Raw genomic sequence first — 20,916 nt, forward strand, 5'->3', positions numbered from 1 at the left:
TTGCGGGTCTGCTGTATATCGCTTGGCTAAGTTCGCAAGGATTTGACTATTCGGCCCCTGGACATATCGATATCGAAAGCTTCGGTCAACATGTGTCAATCATTTTGTGCCTATTGGTTTCGTCGTCGACGGTGTTTCTGCGAGCGCAAACGTACGATCGCATGTTGGACGACATTTTCTCTCGTAATTGCAAATATAGTTACACTCTATCTGGTACCTAGGCTCCTCCTCGCCCCCTCATCCGCGTCAGCGGTGTCTTACAAAAAGCCTAGAGGTGGGCCGTGCTATAAGTCGGCAGTTACAGAAAAATAAGAAGAATATCGGCCTGGTGTAAATGACCATAGTAGTCGACAAACACCATGAATACCCCACAAACACACAAACAAACAAACTCGATCTGGTAAATTATGCGTTCTTTCATTTCCAGGGAGGGGGTGGAACAATATATTAGAAGCAAGAAATCGAGTGACATCATATTACAGGAAGAAAATTTTCACTTTGGATAAATCTACCGCAGGATATTCTCAAAATCATTTCGCGGGCCGAATGTGGCCCGCGGGCCACGGGTTGGCCGGCCCTGACCTAAAGCTACCATTTTGACAAAATTTTGGATTATTTTGACATGTCGAAAATTGCCCCACCTATGACTATATAGGCTACGAGCGGTCGTGAAATACCAACATGGAGCAGATTAACGTACCAGTACCGACAAAATATGTATAATTATACGGCAGGGCCGGCCAACCCGTGGCCCGCGAGAAAGTTTTGAGCGGCCCGCTAGGTAATTTCCGAAATTGGTAATATGATCAAAAATGGATTGCACAGATTTTTTACTACAATAAAGCAGAATAACTTGGAATGGATTTACCAAAAGTAAAAATTTTCTACACGCTTCGCGCAACATGTTGTCACTTGATTTCTTGCTTTTAATATTGTTAGCCGTTTGTGAAAATGAAAGAACGCCTAATGTATCAGATTGAGTCTACTATATTCGCAATTACGAGACAAAGTGTCGTGCAACATATGCGACTTTGCGTTTGCGCTCGCAGAAAGACTGTCGACTATTAATCCTAGGCACAAAATGATTGACGCATGTTGATCGAAGCTTTCGAAATTGATATGTCCAGGTGCCGAAAAGTTCAGTCCTTGCAAACTGAGCCCAGCGATATACAACAGGTCCGCAATATAGTCAAGTGACAATATTATTGAGCTATGAACTTCGAAAAATTTTCTCACTTTGCGTGGCTAGTGACCCGCGCAATATTTGGTCAATCGCATGTAGCCATTTGGCGAAAAAGTTGACCACCCCTGTTGTACGGGCATTCGATTTTCGCAGTAGAAACCGCTCTACAGGTAAATCTGATAAATTGGACTGAGAGAGGATGAACAAATATAGCAGTATATGTCAATAACAACTACACAGTTAAAATGCAATGCTGAATTGGGTATTATTTTCGCGCAAAACAAGTAAACACTGACCCAACAAGGTTAGAACATCCTTTTCTAGTAGTAGTGAGTGTTGTGCTGACAAAGTACTGCTGATTGATGATAATTATTTTTTTAACCAGCCTGGTCATAACATTCATTGGATTCTATGATATACGCCCGGCCTTGATTTCGCGATTTTCAGTGTGAAGTAACCATAGGAATGATGATTCTCAATATTAAAATAATTCATTTTAGTACTCATAAAACCAAGATGGATGTCCTTACAGTGGAGTAACTCAATGTAAAGCCGCCTGAGTTCCTATTGATAATGTTTTTATTTTGATTTACTGATGTCCGTATAATATGTTTTCCTTCATGACAGTGCCATTAGCACGATTCGCCAATGGCTCGTCTGCTAAGGAGTACGCACTATCCGACGGACACGGATTTGCGTCATCTGTCACGTCAGCGAATAAATACGCATCGTTTTTTCGTTCAATAGGCGCATCATCCGTCACTTCCGCGTACGTTGCATGTTCTTCGTGCAGTGGATTTTGTCTGCTTTCTTGGATGACTCGGTTCTGACTACTTTTTCTGAAAAATACGCGAAAGGTACCTCCTTCATACATTCATTTGACATTTTCACGTTGTTTTGAAGCTCAATAGTCGAATCAGATTCATTCATTCGGAGCACTCCTTAATATCATCTGTATCAATCAAAGCTTCTTAGCGAATACCATTAATGTCATCCCACATTCATACGTGCATTTTAATAGTAGCTCGGTTACAGCAATCAAGGAGAATTTAAATTTAGTATACAAAAATAATTGGTACTGATTTTTAGTGTAGCATGGACGTGTTTTCCTGAGGATATAAAATATTTGTGTGGTGTTGAAGGATTTCAAATTGCCAACTTTCGAGATCCATCGATGCATATATATCAGGGAGAAAAGATATGTAATGAAACATTTTCTAGAATATCAACTACTACAAATTATACTTACTTTTTAAACACCATGACAGCAGCTGCCACTAACAACAGAGTCGCGGCTAGAACACATGCAACTATAACTCCTGAACTAAGCGGCGATGCGTCGAGATCTGGAAAAATTCAATGATTAGCCTTCGTATCGTTTGGCATAGGATATTGCAGCTACATCAGGCTGGTGTGCCAGCTGAGTCACGGGAATGCGGACACTCATAACCGAGCTGTATCCATAGATTAGAATTCGAAATGGATCAATAAAGTTTCATGATTACGATGAATCCAGGTGATTTGACCACATATTCGTTGATATATAATAGCGAAGTTGAAGCAATGCGTTACAGTCAAATTCCCTGTAATATTTGGTCTGATTAGAATTGCTTTTGTTCTATGTAAATTATCGTTCTTGAGGATTGATGAAGTACCCAAAAAGTCGGCGCGGCGCCTCTTTGGGAAATTGGACTCTAGCTACCAAAATAGCGACTTGGAAAATAAGAGTAAATGTCGGAACTATGAAGTATGGACAGCTGTAATAAAAATTATTCAATGAGTTATCAAACCAACAAATAAATCATGAATATATTTGTTTGTTAGCAGGCGAGGTCTACTGCTGAGCACCAGTCCCGAAAACACACATTAAAGCGCTTACAACATAAACGCTTACTTCACCACCACGAACTATCATGGCGGTAATTGAGAACTGCCATGCACGATATTATTCCTTGATTGTGTCTGTTTAGAACTTTCCGCATCGCCGAGACTCTGGCATCGCCTGTATAGTTCATCTCATTGCTTGCGTACGTGGCTCATGCGCGAATCGGGTTAAAATCTGCCTTGTTTGATATCAATCGCTCTGTGCAGATTAATTTGGCATGATCAGATTTGCTATGATTCTTCGACTGGCGACAGCTTGATACCAATAACACAGGCATATTTGATGGCGGTGTGTATCAAACATCTACAAAGCCTTCACAAAGGGATACTGGAAAGATTCCCCGTGCAATGCCATTATGGTTAGTTAACTGATAAAACATAACTGTAAGTTTTTTTTTCGGGTATAATATGTTTATCAAATATTGATAACATAGCCAAGCAATTTTAATTTCAAACCAATGTTCCGTACTCATTGTCGTATTCTTTCAAGAGACCGAGTCGAACTAAAGACGTTATTGATGGTTTTAAATATTATACTGTCACCAACTTTGACCATTACACTTGGCAACGTGCCCTTAAAGTGCCACGGTCTCGCCACTGGAAAGCGAGTATAATCTACAGCAGAGGTCTCAAACTCAAGTGTGCTCGCGGGCCAGTTTTCCAGTTTTGACGACGCCGCGGGCCGCAGCATTTATAGGGGTATTCTATGTCTTTCCAAGTAGGCCTTATTTGACGGGAATGAATTGTCCTATTGTAAGTGAGCCGATCCAGCAGACTGACAGTAAACACACATCGCCAAAATGTGATTTACTCTTGTATTAATTTAGGCCTTGCATGAAAAGAATCATCACATTTATAACTATTTGAATAGAATTGTTGTTGTACTTGATATAGCCTATATTAATCATAAGATATAGACACCATATGGGCGTACAAATGTATGATGCCATCATAAAGCTATCGGGTTATTATTTTGCAGCTATTATTAAATATTTTGAATAACATATTGATAATAGAGACTGATCTGATATCAAAACATTTTCAGGTTGAGCTGTAATTTCAATCCAGGATTCGGGTATACTTCTGATAAGTGGGCTAATAATCTCATGGCCAAATATCTTCAAATATAGGAATAGAAAAAATATAAATATAATATAAATATATTATTGAATGTGTCCTAGTGTTTGAAATGTCGGAACGCCGGACGCCCCATTGTTGTTACATCGTTGGAGCGTAGGCTACCACTACGGTACTCGGTACCTTTAAGTGGTCTTAATATCATGGTTTAGAAACCAAAGATGTAACAAACAGATTGCCAATGGTTGCCATAACTATTTGCTTGGTTAGCGAAATACCAATCTGCCATCTTCTGATCTATTACTATTCCCCTGATACGCGATTAGTTTGTTGCGTCGATGGTTTTAACAAATTCACGTCAATCCGTGTCAATCCGAGTCCACTCGAGTCACTTTCATTTTGCCCCCGTGTTAGCCCGGGACTGACTAATTCTAAGAAAAGTTGCGTCCAAGTCAAACTTACAAATTTCAGTCACAAATCGTCTATAAGGGTCAGGTTTTGTCATCATGAATTGAAAATGTGGCGAAATAGTGAATTCTCCACTGCATATGGTAGCGTTTGCAATTGATGTCATAGTGAAGTTTGCTGAATAGTTTCAGGCTTTCGGAGCAATTTAAGAGGAAATTTTCAGGTTATAACCTGAAAAGATGTATGTGACACTTATATATTGTCAAATTGATAAAAATCTAAAATGTCGTCGCGGGCCGCGTGTTTGAGACCTCTGATATACAGGATGTTTTCAAAGTGGTTTAAATCACGGCTTATTCAAACTGAAAGCAATCTCACGAGGATGGTGACATTTGGACTGGCATCATTCGCAAGATTGAACTCAAGCTGTGTTGTGTAACTAAAAGTGCTTTGCACTGTTTCACCAAGGAGTGACTTTAGCAACACTGCTATGACACCCATTGAGACAAGTTAAAGTTCAGACTATGCGTTTTCAGGTGTCGGATTTTCAGTTGCGTTCCTATCATCGATTTCAATGCAAACGCATTGTGTGGAACTGTACGGGCGGAGTAAGTTCAGCAGAGAAGTCACCAAGGCAGTTTGTATGCGCAGTAACTATACCGATTTTTTTTGTTGAATTTGGTGCGGGTGGTACCTGTTTCATTACCCAGTGCGGAACGCCGAAAGCACAAATATTCGCTGAGGCATATACACAAAAATCCAACACAATGTGCATTAACACATCCGACAACACATAGTATACCTAACTACAGATTAATGGTGCAGAAAATGAACTGTACATCAACAGAGTCCTAAGAGAATGAAATCATTGAAATATAATTATACACGAAAAGAAAATATTATAGTGAATATTTTTCCAATCAGTGGGACTTCTGATGTTTCCTTTCATATACCAGTCCCGAAGTGCGAGGCTTCACCTTGAAATGGGTCGTGGTATTGTTCGGTCGGAACAACTCAGCAGGATACCAATTGCTTAATTGGAAATATACTTATAAATATTGGAGATGGAAACGGCGACTCAGTAGGACACGGTTCTGATTGTGAACCCGAAGGTACCCTGCGTACGCCACTGTCCCAAGATCTATACCACCACTACAGTCGCAATTTGACTACTTATCGGGCCTGATTATCTGCAACCAATGGTTGCCAAGACGGGCGTGTTAATCATATGTATGAGTTGCGGGTGTTTTGACCTGCAGGGAACCAGCTAACATGGCTCAGAAATCCCTGGTGTTCTGCGAAACACCGGTTATGAAACACGGATACAGCGTAACACATAACACCATTGAACGCGGTTATCTTTGATCCCGTTGTTAATATTCCGGTAGACGCTGGAATATAATCTGAGATCGATGTCAGGTATGAAATGTCTTAATATACTTCAAGAGTGCTGGGATAATAATACCTTATATTCGTGGCCAATCAGTAGAAAAACCGATTTACGAATTACCAAAAGATGAGCTAGGGAAACAAACTGAATATATGGAGCAGTGTTTATCAACCTTTGTGACGGTCTGCACTTGTGTGAATGAAAAGAAATCACAGTGTGAATGACGAAGGTGGTGCTAATGGTGCGAATGAAAAATCTGGTTGAGTGCGAATGAAAATTGTGAATGATTGTTAATTTCTCTGCCGTGGAATAATTCAAATACACCTAATAGTAAGGGCAGTGTACCTGTTGTAGTTGAGACGCAAAAACTTGTTCAACTCACGACGAACCACTAATCGTAGCTCTCACAAGCCGTAGTGAATTAATATTTTGGCACTATAAATATTACGTAACGAAAAGCCTGGTTTGTAAGCTGGTGTAGTGGCAGATATACAGTATATCAGTCCGTCTGAGCCTGCTACTGGCTGAAAAAATGTCGTTAAATTGACTTTCTGCTTTCTTTTGCTAAACAATCATAATATTTTCGTACCATCAATACAGGCTCACATTTGTAAGCTACTGTACCGCGAATTTGTACAATTCAAGGTTTATTAAAGTATGGACCACAAAGGGTATTATTTTGGGTCGATACGGTGCCAAAGCTATCTGTTAATGTGTATATAACATTTGGTGAATTTATTGCAAAAAATCCGGGGATACTTTTCACATATCGAAGGCCACTGTGTTGGGTACTGTAGCCACTTAGCGAGACACGCACGAAAGATGGCTTTATCATGAGAATTCATGACAAGATTTGCCCGACCGGTTTTTCTGGAAAACATGGTCGAAGACAGCTGGATGAACGACTGTAGGGTTGTGCAACATCCAAGGTCAGGCCTATGACACTCATTCATTTCGAAGCCAAACCCTTCTGCGTCGGGGCACATGAAGACGTCAAGTTTTGGCCAAAAACCGCTGATAAAATGCGGAGTCAAAACATAAGCAGCGACAAAACGTTGACCAAAAATGACATATGCTGGATGGCCAAACCTTTCGATATGGATATGCTACGTTGTCGGCACGGAATAGTCCTTGAAATCTGAGAAGACAGTAGTACAATTGTCACACGCAGAAGAATTTAATTCAAGCTAATTTGAAATCGCGTGCGTCTAACATATTTTGTAGAGCTTTATTGGGTAGAATTGTGGTGCGCGCGTTCTGTATGTCATACATTCCCGTAAAATCGTAGCATACTACTGTAATAATAAAACGAAGTCCTTTTTGTGGGTGAGGCTCGGGTCGCGAGTTGCCACAAAAACTCAGATTTTGGTGGTACTCTGAAAAGCTGCTTCACCGTTATTTAGCTGTTATGAATTCTCAAGTTAGATTAAGCTAAAGAGCAGAACGCACAGTATCGTGAGTTTATTTGCTCTTCTCATATTCTCGCGAGACAGAAAATGAGAAATCGAAAAAAACAAACCAGTCGGAGCAACGTATCGTAAGGTAGCGAGCTCTAATGTGCCTACTCTCCTTGGTCGTTTTGAAACTTATTTTCCAAGACATAAGGCAATAGCCTCAACACAAACATGTGGTTTTTCACCCTTTCGACGTACTGGAGCCTCCGGGACCTTTGTGTCAGCTTTAAAAAAGTATTTCTACCAGCAGGCATTTTTACCTCGCCAAAATACGCTGTATTTGTTATAGAAAGGCAGAACACATTTTAAAATCTGGCCATCCAAGCACTAGCAGTAATTTTTGTTCAAAACCCAACAACTTGGTTGGCTGACAAGGGTTTTAGTGAAATATTTGAAATCAAAACGAGCAAAAAAAGTTTCCTCAAGAATGAGATAGTTGATTGCTTCTGCTACATAGTAGTCAAGTTGTTGGACATCTGAACAAAACGATGTTAAGTATCTTTATCTTCATTTTGCATAACAATTTTCGGTTAGTTTGTGCGAATGAAATTTATTTTACAAAAAAAGTGCGAATGGTGATCACAATTACAACAGTCATGGATGATCTTATTTGACAATTTATTTGACAATTGATATCAAAATTTTGGCCTCCTTACTAGATTGGCTCAAGCGAACTCTTTAGCCTGATTACATGGGTACATGATTTAGTAAAACGATCCATGTCAGCATTGTTATGCAGGGAAACAAATAGTTGTCTGGCAGTGGTGTCAAACATATTTCCAGTTGACGCATTTTGAATGTTTCAACTGAAGTAAGATTAAAGAATATTGATAAATATATATGGGAATAGGAATACTTCTGCTTATAATACTACTTGAAATGACAAATAAAGCAGTATAACTATTACGTTTTTCTTATGTTTTAAAATAAATCATTCTATCTTGGACTCTATTTTAGCTCTTACCGTCCAACCGTTGCTAGGTGGTAAATAAATTACTCGTTTGCGAGACATCGGGTAGTAATAGATTCTTGCAAGGGACCCTGCACGCGTGTTCAAATCAATTTTCTGATATGACTTTTAAACATATGATCAATATGTGTGATGTCTGCCTCTCCAACCAAAGATTTCTAAAAAAATATTGTCGGTGTACCGTACTGTGAGTGAAACACCAAATAAGGAAGGTTGGGGAAGGAGTGTCCCGATATCAAATTCCTGTGGGTTTTGATGTAAATACCTTCAACCATTGAGAGTATTTATTACTGTTTAGTTCTTTATTCGCGTCAATTTGCCCCCACAAACGACCCCAGATGTCATTATACCCCAGTTTAAGAAACTCAGATCTAAAAGCATGAAACAAACAAAAAATAACTGGTAACATGAAGAAAGTTTAGCATTGCAACCTTCTATGTCGGGGTCAAATATTCGTATTTATGTGAGATGCCTCCACTACCGTGAGGGTGTTTACAAAAATCGAACCGGTAACAGCATTTGTAATATGTGTTTTTGTCGGGATCACATCGTCAGAAGATGCATATAAATTTCAAGATAGCTTTTTTCATGACGTACCACGAGCGTTAGACATTGCGTGAGTTGTACTCGATTGCATCGTTACTCCTCCGTTAGACCCTGTGGTTGTGGCTGAAAAACATTTTGTTCGTTTTGTTACGATCGGAGATATTTTGGTTTGTACTTCAGAAGCTGCAGAAGTTATCTATCAAGTTGAAATATATTAATATTAATCCAGATAAATCGACCACATAGACAGTTTGCGCCAGCAAAATATCTATCAATCTGCAAAATGGTAAAATGGTGAAGGCAAATTATTAAATTGATGCCACAACGCGAAAGTGCTACAGTTTAACCACGCAACAGTAATTTCCATTTTACGCGCACGTGATGAGACCTACCTATGGAAAGCTGCGCTTTTCCCATTCACCACTCACACACGAGTTGAATATATTTATCGGAAAGTTTCACAATATCACGTATACAACCTACAAAAAATTAATTAACCTATTTTATTTCTGACGCCTGGGGTGTGCGAACGCATACCGAGATTACCCTAGAAGCGGTGAACAATTCTGCATCTAAATGAAACTGGTCGGAATCAATAACCTAGAATATATTTAGTGGTTCCAAATTAGAATAGAATTATAGCTACTTATTGCAGTATATTTTTTCCGAATCAGATTCGGATAGGAATTATACTGAATTCACAAAAAGTTGGAAATTGAATTGAATTGAAAAAGGACACAACAATAATCAAGTTCAATTCACATCAAAAAGTAGGTCGTTCTCATCAGCATATAAATGGTCTAAATGCCATTGTATTCTGTGCATCTCTTCTCCATTCGGCAGTGATAGCATAAGTCTGACAGCGGCTAAGCAATATTATCTTATTGCAGTCGTTTGAAAAATCAAAATATCGTGGTCAGTTTTTAAGCTTTGCGCTTTCCCCATGTAATTGTGTAATCAGAAAATATCCCTGTGAACCAATGGTCCCAAAAACTCGGCCTACGGGCTCCATGCCTAGCGCAATATCATTTTTTGCGGCCCGCGTGGGTATTTTATATTTTGAAGTTTTCGACAATATATTCCCTGTCACAAATCTTCTTTAAATTGGCGAACTTGAAATACGCTCTAGAACAGGGGTGGCAAACTACGGCCCGCGGGCCGCATGCGGCCCGCAACACCGTTCTGTGCGGCCCGCGAGAGTCTAAAGAAACTTTTAAAAAATATTGATAAAATGCGTACTAAAAATCGAATTAATGCAGGGACTTGATTAACTATTTCTTAGCATATTTCACCATGATAATTCTAAGACAGTGGTTCTCAAACTGGTGGGCAGACCCCCCTTGGGGCGTGAAAGCATCTGAAGGGGCGCGAAGCTGAGCGCAACTGAAAAAAATTTCGCGCTCCGCGCGATTTACATCTAATTCAATGTTATTGCTCTGTATTTAGTCTGAATTACATATCTAAAAATCTCTCATCCACAGTCGTAACCTTCCATGCCATCAAACTACCCGTTAGGTTTGCTAGCATCCTGGTTGCGTTTTGTGATATGACGATAAGGGGGCGCGAAATCTTTCACGGTCATAAGGGGGGAGGGGATGCGTGTCTTAAAAAGTTTGAGAATCACTTAATATCACAGCGGGATAGCTGCAACGAGATTGACATAATTTGGATCACGATTGGGATTTCAGATTGGACACTCTATTTTTAATTATTTCAGTGTTGTGTTTATAAAAAACGATTCGGGCGTGTCTTAGGTAGCTTCGTTTGTATGCGTAGGATTGGGTATTTATATTTTATCTACACATAGTAGAAGCCTGTTTGAAGCTAACCTGGTTATGATGCTGTCAGCATTGTGAGTCCTGGAACTGAACCAAAAGTGGAATTAGTAAATCTATGAACAGATCGCTGCTCACAGATTTAAATTTCAATCCTATTATAAGAATCGGGCCAACCGACTTTCATCTCTATAGTTTTGGCAAATTGGTTATTTAGGTTCGCCAGCCTATGAAATCTCGCGACTATATGTTTCTGACGCGTGTACGATATCATCAAAGCAATGTTTGACTTGTTTTAAATAAGCACTTGCGTATATTATCTCCATGTCCTCACTATATAATCAAATATCAATATCGCGTTTTCGTTTATAATCCCAATTCTATATGGTGCGGCCCGCGAATGAATTCAGATGTTGAATGCGGCCCGCGAGCTCAAAAGTTTGCCCACCCCTGCTCTAGAACTATTCCAAAAACCTAAAACTATATTCATTAAACTTCACTATCACATTACTTTCAAAAGTTACCATGCAGTGAAAGATCAGCTGTTACCTTACTTGTTTACGGTGATAGAACATGACCTGTTGGTGATTCGTGACTGAAAATTGTGATTTGATCTTGTACGCGATCGTGTGTAGAATTATTCTAACTCAGACCGAATGGGTGATAAAATGAAATTTAGTCGAGTTGAGTCGGGTCACACGTTATAATCAGAGAAGGACTAGGGACTTGGTACAACCACGGATAGATGACGTAATAAAACTGTATTGGGAACATATTAATCATTATGTATGAGTTCGAAGGCAATTAAATCTAACACTGATTTAATTTGACATTGGTAATTACATGATTATAATATTTATTCACAGTAAAACTGATAATTACACACATAATCCGGGGAGCAACCTGCCCTCAAAGGAATATTTTAAGATTTCAGTAAAAAACGTAAAATTAATATTCCCATTCAATATATGAATAGGTCAAATTACAGAATTGCAGCAGATGAATAGCTGGCCAAGGTTGCAGAGCAGAAGTGGAGGTGATGAAAAACGAATAATCGAAATTAGAGATTATGCTGTGATTTACCGCACAAGTGCAATTTTAGTACAGTGGTGCATTCAAGGCCTTCCGAAGAATATGAACAGTGCCCAATAACGTGATCTTTTGAATCATGTCAAATCGAACATTACCCGGAATCTGTTGGATATGTCCCATGAGCTTTCTGCTTACCACGCCTGTAGCGCCAATGACTATCGGTAGAGTGTTTATTTTGTGTTCAGTCGCATGTCTCTCAAAATCTGGTTTCTTGAATAAGGAGGATTAATCCTCCTAGAAATGAGGACGCATGGGAATCCTACTTGAGCATGCCTGATTCATAAGACATTTTGCCAGCCCACCTTGATCCCCACATATGTATGTATTTCCCAAAGTTGGACCATAATTGTTCGCAACATCGTCGCAAAAAGTTCCGTTCTGTAGACATGATGCAGTATCCGGACAGATTTCTACCACCATCTTGCTCAAATCAAGACAGCATCCTTGACTTGACCTACAATAAAATATAGGCCATATTTTTGCAGCCAAAGCGAAATAACCTCGATATAATTATTTACAGGACAAATCAAAGTACTATATGAAAGAATCGAGAAAAAAAGCTGATAAACTGTTAGTACAACTTCATATATCTCTTGCGAAATATATATTATACTCTAAACCAGTGGTTCCAAACCTTTTTTTAGACACACACACACCCTTATGATAGTGAAAAATTTCGCGACGCCTTTATTGTCATATTACAAAATCCAACCGGGATGCTAGCAACCCCAACTGATTGTTTGATGGCGTGGAAGGTTATAACATGTCATCGCCCATCTGGTACATGTACCATGGGCCAGGGTTACCATATTTTCGTGGGCCAAATTCCGGAAGATCTTTAGCGCGTCCTAGCTGGTTTCAAGATGAGGCTTGAACAGTGAACAAAGATGACGTCACACTGACAATGCTTTGCCTATAGATTATATGCAGGAGTGGATTTTTAAACATAGTGAATTATCTAGACGACCAGTGGTTCTCAACGTCTTTTGTACCGATCCGCAAGTTATATTGAGATTTTATCCCTTATTTCCTAGATGCAAGATGTTGAAGGCATGTACATTAGTAGAATAAATAAAACATCAGGTTTTGAACTGAAGCACAACTCCGTGAGGTAAGATTAGACCCGCAAACTTGTTCGATTTGACTTAAAGTTCAAGCTGTCTCCGGTGACATGCGAGCGACTCGCTAAGTACGAGATGACTCAACAGCCGCAGAAGGAAATTTATGCGGCTGTGGACAGTTAATTCAATTAGTGTGTGTTGACTGCCGTCGACATTAAAATTGAATTTACGAATTGACTCACGAATTTTGGAGATATTTTGATTAAATTTGATTTTTTTTCGCGCCGTGCGCGATTCAATCCGACTTAATCTTTCAATTTTAATGTAGTCGTAGCGCCCTTTCCAATCTGAGCCTCACAGTACAGATGCGAACAGTCGAGGAAAATGATGCATTCCATACAGAAATACCAACTTGGAATCGTACGCTCTTCATGAAAGAAATTTGTTTCTGGCACGTTTGGGAAATACCAATATCTTTCCACTATACCGACAATCCTGAATGGAGGTGAAGAAATAACAACACGTAACAAATTGACTACAATAACAATTGGCCCACCCAAAGATTCATTATCATTTATAACTTTCCCTAAATTTTCGAAAACACTCCCTCCATCACATCTACCGATGAATATGATCACATTGGCTGAGAAAGGATAAATATTTGTAAGTAATATGAGAAACTAGGAATATTAATGACGAATTTCGCTCGTGAAAATGAGACGCTTTGCGCGAACATAACCGATCCCAGTAACTATTCAGAACATGAGTACTTATGTAGTCATTTCGATGCGTTTTAGTAAGACGATATCAAAAGGTAGATTAGTCACCATTAATGGACATGGACACTGAACATTTCAACAGGGGTATTTTGCGTCCAGTTAGTTCATTACGACTGTGTCCTGGAAAGCGGCCGTAGGCTATATAAGTAATCCTAATGTAGCCGTGAATAGCAAAAAGGTTGACCACCCCTTCTCTAGTACTTACTTACTTACATACTTGTAAAAAACGGCTGTACACATTACATTTGGGGTTGATTTCAATTTTTAAGTTCAGCCGGTCCGCCACATATCTTTTGAAATTGTGCCGGTCCGCGAGGGGAAAAAGGTTGAGAACCACTGATCTAGACTATTCGCCATCTCGAATTTCACCTCTAGTGATTGCTAGGGTCGGTATTCTTATACGGTCTGCAACAGACTTCTTCACGGGACGGACAAAATTGTCCGACCTGTCGCCCGCGTGTTTGACATCCCTTCTTTACTGTTAGGTCGGTGCAGATCTGTAGTTGTGTGTTGTGGTCAGGACTGAAAGAACACTTTAAGGCCAACTCCCGTCCCACAAAACACTGCTCTGCGGCCCACAATAGGGTGATCGATGCGACTTCCGATGGTTGGCTTACTATATGCATCTGGTTTCTATGTGCTGTGGCTGTTAAATTTTGTGCGTGAATTCTGTCAATAGTATTTCTTCTTCCATATATCACTACAATATTTTTTATCCTCTATCAGCCCACGTGATCAAATTTGCGCTAGCGCTGGTGGAGATGATGACTTATAAAATGCAGGAAACATAATTGTACATCGCCGAGTCATGTTCAAGTCACCAGTGTTGGGATCAAGTCACTACCTTCGAGTCACGAGTCATTTCGAGTCATTGCACATTTTGACTCGAGTCAAGTCAAGTCAATCGATTTTCAAAGGTGACTCGAGTCAAGTCAAGTCAATCGATTTTTAGAGGTGACTCGAGTCAATTCGAGTCAAGTCAAGTCAAGTCACGAGTCAAGTCACAATTCAAGCCAAGTTGCCTTTTTCAAGTATGGGGCATGATAACGTCATTGCATTTTGCTAGCTGTCTGAAATACAGATTGGGTGGTCATTGATTTTGAACTGATGAACGAATATAGAGTTAAATATACACGTAAGAAGGCGCTGTATCGCTCACATATACGTAGAACTGCTTAACCACAGTTTATAGTTACTAGCCAAAATAGAGAATGGATGCGAATTGGAAGCAATACATTACCCATTTGCAAATCGATATGATATAATTCGACTCAGCGCCAATGGTTGAGGACAATAAAACTATATTCGAATTCAATTTCAATACAACAAGAAGTTTGGTTAAGGTAAAAACAGACATTAATTACTTCACTTTACGACAACGTAAGCTGTAAGCTTCGATCACTTCGTTTGCGATCAATTTATTTGTGAGGGAACAATGGAGGCTCAGTAAAACGCACGATCATTAAGTGATTGGTCGCTCTCACGGTTACACCAGCGTTTCGCGAACAATCCGAACATATGCAAGATTCAGTGATTTTCATCGACATCGATTACTTGATGACTTGAAATTGACTCGTGAATTTTGCTCCGAGTCACGAGTCAATCCATATTTCGGATACGCCGAGTCAAGTCAAGTCAAGTCATTTTAGCAAAGTGACTCGAGTCAAGTCAAGTCATTCGAAAAAGGTGACTACTCATGACTCGAGTCATCCTAACACTGCAAGTCACACAATTGATACTATTCATGAGTCGAAATGCCGGTCCGAACCAGCACGTTATCACCCGGGGGTTTCCAACTTTTTATATAATTAGCACTATATGTAAATAGATCGCTTTGTTATTTCACTGTCGTTTAAATTTGAGGTCATGTCAGACTTTACGCACATTCAGGCTAGACCGCCGAATATTATATTTTCATTGGGTCTATGTTTTCATGCTATTGATTTTGTTGAAGTCGCCCGCACTGAGTTTTGCTACAGTGCCTTGGATACGGATCAATTCGAGTATCTCATACCCTAATAATTTGAAGGAACTTGTTCATAGATGCAATTTTTTAGTGCAACTTTGTGAAAAATAAATGCAACTTTATACTGCAACTTTTTTGAAAAATAAATGTTCCTTTCCACGGATTTGACTGCAACAAAAACTTGCCCTACTGATTACTAAACAAATGGTCAGCATCTTAGCTCGGCATGGCCTATGTTTGAAGCTGATTAAGTTCAACATCTTCGCGATCTCGAGAAAAGAGTATTATCAGAAAGTGGTATCGTTGCTGACTAAAGCATCCAAACGGCCTTACCGACACTAGGAACGTTCGGATCTATCAACATTGTGATTACTATTGATCTTATTACAGTAAATGTTGGTTATTTTCATTTTTTGTGTAGGTATTGCGATGATAGGGTTACCCATACGAACATCAATACCTGAGACACTAAGTCGCGCGAAACGCGCAGTAGAAGAATTTGAGCATATTTCCGCATTTTCTCCCGGACGCAGTTTACTAGGTGAAATCTCAAAAATGTCTATGGCAACCCTACCACAGCCGAAGCTGATCAAGCTACAAATCGTCCATTTGGATATCGAATGAAGGTCTCGGACCCCGTCTATATAATGACTTCATAGATGTAGCCTCACAGAAATCGATAGCAACATGACTCGGCAGACGATAAGATCTATTAACGGATGAGATTTTCCGTGATCTAATGTAGATCGAACAGTATGCTATACGAACATCTTATATCCGATATCATATATCGTGTGTTTTCACGCAATATCAGACACACATTGAACATTGACTCCAACAACAGTGCACATTTTAGGCATTTGTACCCATTCCGATTATGCAATTCGGCGTAATCACTAGATTATTTCATTTAATGAAGTCACTGCGGTCTAGTTTCGTCGTGGCTATTAATACATCCTAATCTATGCAGAATCAAATTTAGAAATTATTTCTTGATTTTCAGCATGATCTCACCCGCCTGATGGTGAACGATAGGTTAGAGATGGGATGTTTTGCACTCCAGTGTGACATCGTACTTTGTTGAATGGAATGTCACAATCCTCAAACACAACCGTATCGGACATGTCTGCACTCCGCCAAAATGTTTTCATCAAAACAAGATATACTCCGAGTAGATGATGTCTAGAAAAGAAGTGCCGCAATGTTTTGCGTTACAACGTATCGTCAGTCAGCTGACATTCAATTGATTTTGCATGATACCATCTCAGTCCTTGGGAATCAATTCCATTCCAAATTATTTTGTTTCAGTGATGATAGGGTTACAATATTTAAGAATCGGGAAAGGAGATCAATTTTACGAAATCAAATAACTTTGTTGATAAAAACTCAGCCGATTTCGCTATTTTTGCTGAAAAATTTGGTGGGTTGACTAAAAACAAGTCGACACAGTGGTCGAACCACGAATTTCCAAATTAGCGTCGTTTATGCCCATTTTCACTCGAATCTATCCATTATCATATCTCTAAAAGCTGTGAAAGAGACGAAATCTCAAAAAGGAGGACATATTAGGTGTCCTTGGCGGACATTTTCAAAATCCTGAAAAAAGGAGGACGTATGGTAACCCTAAGTGACGAGGGTTGCAGATCAATAATATTGGATGAAATGTGCAATTTCCGTCTATATGCATAGGTCATAGTCATTAGCTTCATTAACCAACGCCAAAGGCGTCTATTTTGTAATCAGAGATAACCGTATTTGATGAGGTTGCAATGCGATAAGGCCGACTTAGCATAACGTGGCTCGGAAAAGATATATCTTGGTGATATATATTAAATCGTACGTCAAAATTGATGTACCATAACACCGAGCGAAACGCAGGAAATTAATTCCAAGTTTGATAACATTATATACAAATCCACGTAACTGATGCTTCATTTTCAGAGTCTACGATTTTAAGACTCTTCTTGTTGGTTTGCGGATTGGAATTTACGATAAACCATATGTAACGCAGGAACGCGACTGCGGTCCAAAATTATTATTTTTCATATGGTACAGATTAGCATAATGTTCATTAACTTTATTTTCATATGTATACGCATTGCAACACTCTTTCAGCCTTCAATAATATAACAACAATGCAGTGGATGAGTCCATGCTGCATTTGAGAATTACAAAGAGACCTGCCAGTGAACGATTTTCCGAGTTATTTACTCAATTTTAAAGATAGAAAGAAGGATATATGTCTAAGTTTCTGGAGAAATTGCCAAAGTATGGATGTATGGAAAACAAATTCCATACTATACTACCAAATTCGAATACAACACGCGACTTGCATATTTCCATATTTCATACCCAGGAGAAACGAGTGGCGCAGTTGGTTAAACAGTGCAGTCACGGCACCTATGGACGTGGGTTCGATTCCCTGTTCTGATCAACTTCTACGTGTCGAAGGTTTCTCTGGGCTCCCCACGAACGACCTCACTACTACAGTAGTGCAGTGAACAGCCAAGACTGAAAGTGAACCGTGCTGCAAGTCGGCAGCAGAGACCACGATTTGGACGCATCGGAGCGAGAGAAAATGAAGAATGACTGCGAGATAGATTGAAAGACGTTCCCAAAAATACAATAGCCTAAAAACATTTGTTTGATATTCATGGTGTTTCGACTACATTGCACGTTTTAGACCAGACCGATATTCTTTATGTTTGAATTCCATATTTACCGACTTGTGGCACGGCCCACCTATAGACTTTTTATAAGACACCGCGGATCACTTGGTGAAGAGGAGCGTGAAGATAAACTTTCAGCACTTAGGTAGCGATTCTGAAGTAGACCTCAGTCGGACTCGTACCCAAAACCCATCGTTGTTGCAGCTGCAGCTCACCACGGATTTTGAGGTATTTTGGAATAGAGGGATTTCGGTGCAGCCCTCGAGCGATCTGAAGTGTCGAATCCGGCCCGCGACGTCAGTTGCGTTTAACACCCCTGTACTAGACCTCGGTCTTCATCACTGTTTCAAATACTATGATAATTCCTGCTCATATTACCTCTCACAGTTGCTGAATGTACACTGAACACTTGTAGAGTGAAACGGGACTAGACATTTCCGAGTTATCAATATCGTTGGGAGATGTGCCAATTGTAATCAGCAACATCAAGTTTATATTTGGGAATAGACAGATACTTTAAGAGTACGCTTTACAGTCCATACTCCTCATTGCCGTGGTGCTTCAAGACCTTTAAATATGCTGTAGTAAATTCCTACCGATAAAAACGTTTCCACAACCTGAAGATAACAAACGGCATGTATAGCAAAGCGTCACATAGGCCCGGTAATTCTGTAATGACTGGGACAACCGGTCAGTTATCATCAGAAATGAAACATAAATCACCGCACATCGCTTGCCATTTACGTTGTACTTTCTATAAGTCATGACAACGTCACTAAAGGAATGCATCATTGCCAGCTCATCTGGCTTCGACCAGTTCTGTAGCACCGACTCACGAAGTTGTATGATGTCATCGCACAGGTTAACGTTACTGGTTACTGTCAACAAATTTCTGTAAAATAACAGGTAAAAAAATTGGATGTTTCTAGTGGATGAATCAAATGAGCAATTTGAATCCGACCACCGTCGTTGAGAAGATAACGATAATTTGAAGTAATGAACGATTTTATTAAAACCGGACTATAATAAAATGGTAGCGGTCGGTGGAAATCATAATCACTTGTAAATCATAATATTCCGAACGACAAATGATAATAGTACATACGTGTATGTAGTCACCACCGATTCAGAGGCTTATACTTACTAGTTATCGAATAGAAACTCGTGATTTGTTGTCCATCGATTTGACCCATACCTAAATACGAGCTGACGCTACGGCAGTTGGAAGTTTGAGATGATCTACGAACTCTCTCAAGCCATGCTCGCGCCTAGTTTGAAGTAAATGTTTGCAGGAAGTCCGATATTCATTGATATATTTATCCGAATAAATGTTACTGCCGGTAGAATAGCATAAATATTCCAGGTTCACATCACTTTACCAGGAAAAGTTCCTTCAGACCTCTCTACAGTAAAATTACGCGCGACTTTCTTACAGTTATACTAATATCAACTCAGCCTTTTTGGCATATGTATTGATAATACCAGCAGAACCGTTGCTCTCCACGTATAGTAAGGTTACATAGCGCTCAATATATAAGGGCTTAACATTGAAACTATATTATATAAATGTATAGTTCGGTTAATGTAGAAGAAAGTTCGGTTAATTCGATCACACCTAATCAATGATTTCCTAATCCGACACGATAGCGCAATTGTATAGCGTTCAGCTTGGTAATCGATACGTCGTTGCTTGAACTCCCCTGCCGAGTATGACGAAGATCTGATCTAATAACTGGTGTACGCGGCTTCCCGTCGGACTCATAACAGATTGGGATTGCATGGATGAAAAATACTGTTGCAGACTCTATGACAGACCTGGGCATTTTGCGGCCCGCGGGCCGCGATGCGACTCTGAGAGGTCCGCAAATATCCCTAGGAATTCAGCCTATAAATCATTTATTAATGTTAATGCCTGGACAAGAACTACTGTATAAACTCATCTGAAAATGCGTTCACCTCGAAGTTTAGTTTATTTATGTAGCGTGATTGCGTAACCAACGTGCGTCGTGCGAGTAATCCAGGCCCTGTGTTATAGTTGATAACGTAATATGTATTTTCCTTTCAGTTTCGCTTCAATGCTGGTACGACTCCAAGACACACATCAACAAAATGACCGTCTGAAAAGAAATATTTCACTGTACAAACTCATTTTAATTGCTGATTTCCAATAGTCTGCTGATACAAACCGATGTTTCATTACAGATAATAGATAAGGTAATTAAGTTGAAGAAGTAAGGTCAAGCACCGTGACTTCGAAATGATTGTAAAAATCAATTTTATCCTGTGATATACGATATGCAAAACCCCTATTCAATATTAACTTTAAGATGAGCTGCTAGATAGAAACGCCATGCTACACGTTATCATTGTTATCATGTTGATTAGAAATCTTTTTTAAATTTTGTTGCCAATATTTGTTGCGATCATATACCCAAAGGTGTCGCCGAAAGCGATATTTGTTATCATTACATTCGCCACCTCATATCATTGTGAAAATGGATTTTCGGCATTAGTTGATAACAAATAGAAGGCGCGGATTTTCAAGACACGACCACACGTAGGCCTATTTCAAGAAATGCAGCTGCAGAATTCACTCTGAAGCAATTAATTTTCATCCAATTTTTATATAAATTTTATGATGTTATTTTAAAGAAAAGTCGTT

General features: G+C 39.5%; 1 protein-coding gene across 1 annotated transcript in view; it reads right to left on the minus strand.

Moving 5' to 3' along the window:
• Positions 1–1,570: 1,570 nt before the first annotated feature.
• The window catches only part of LOC145441017 (uncharacterized), a 37,303-nt gene continuing 17,957 nt past the window's right edge, over positions 1,571–20,916 (minus strand). The window contains exons 5-6 of the mRNA XM_080318813.1: positions 2,433–2,529; positions 1,571–2,022 (exon numbers count right to left, since the gene is read on the minus strand). Of these exons, the coding sequence (XP_080174939.1) occupies positions 1,773–2,022; positions 2,433–2,529 (347 nt within the window). The 3' untranslated portion in view covers positions 1,571–1,772. The remainder of the gene's footprint in view (positions 2,023–2,432; positions 2,530–20,916) is intronic.

The sequence above is a fragment of the Botryllus schlosseri genome, chromosome 1 (assembly GCF_051294905.1).
Source record: "Botryllus schlosseri isolate E-star chromosome 1, Bs_hap1, whole genome shotgun sequence".
NCBI lineage: Eukaryota > Metazoa > Chordata > Ascidiacea > Stolidobranchia > Styelidae > Botryllus > Botryllus schlosseri.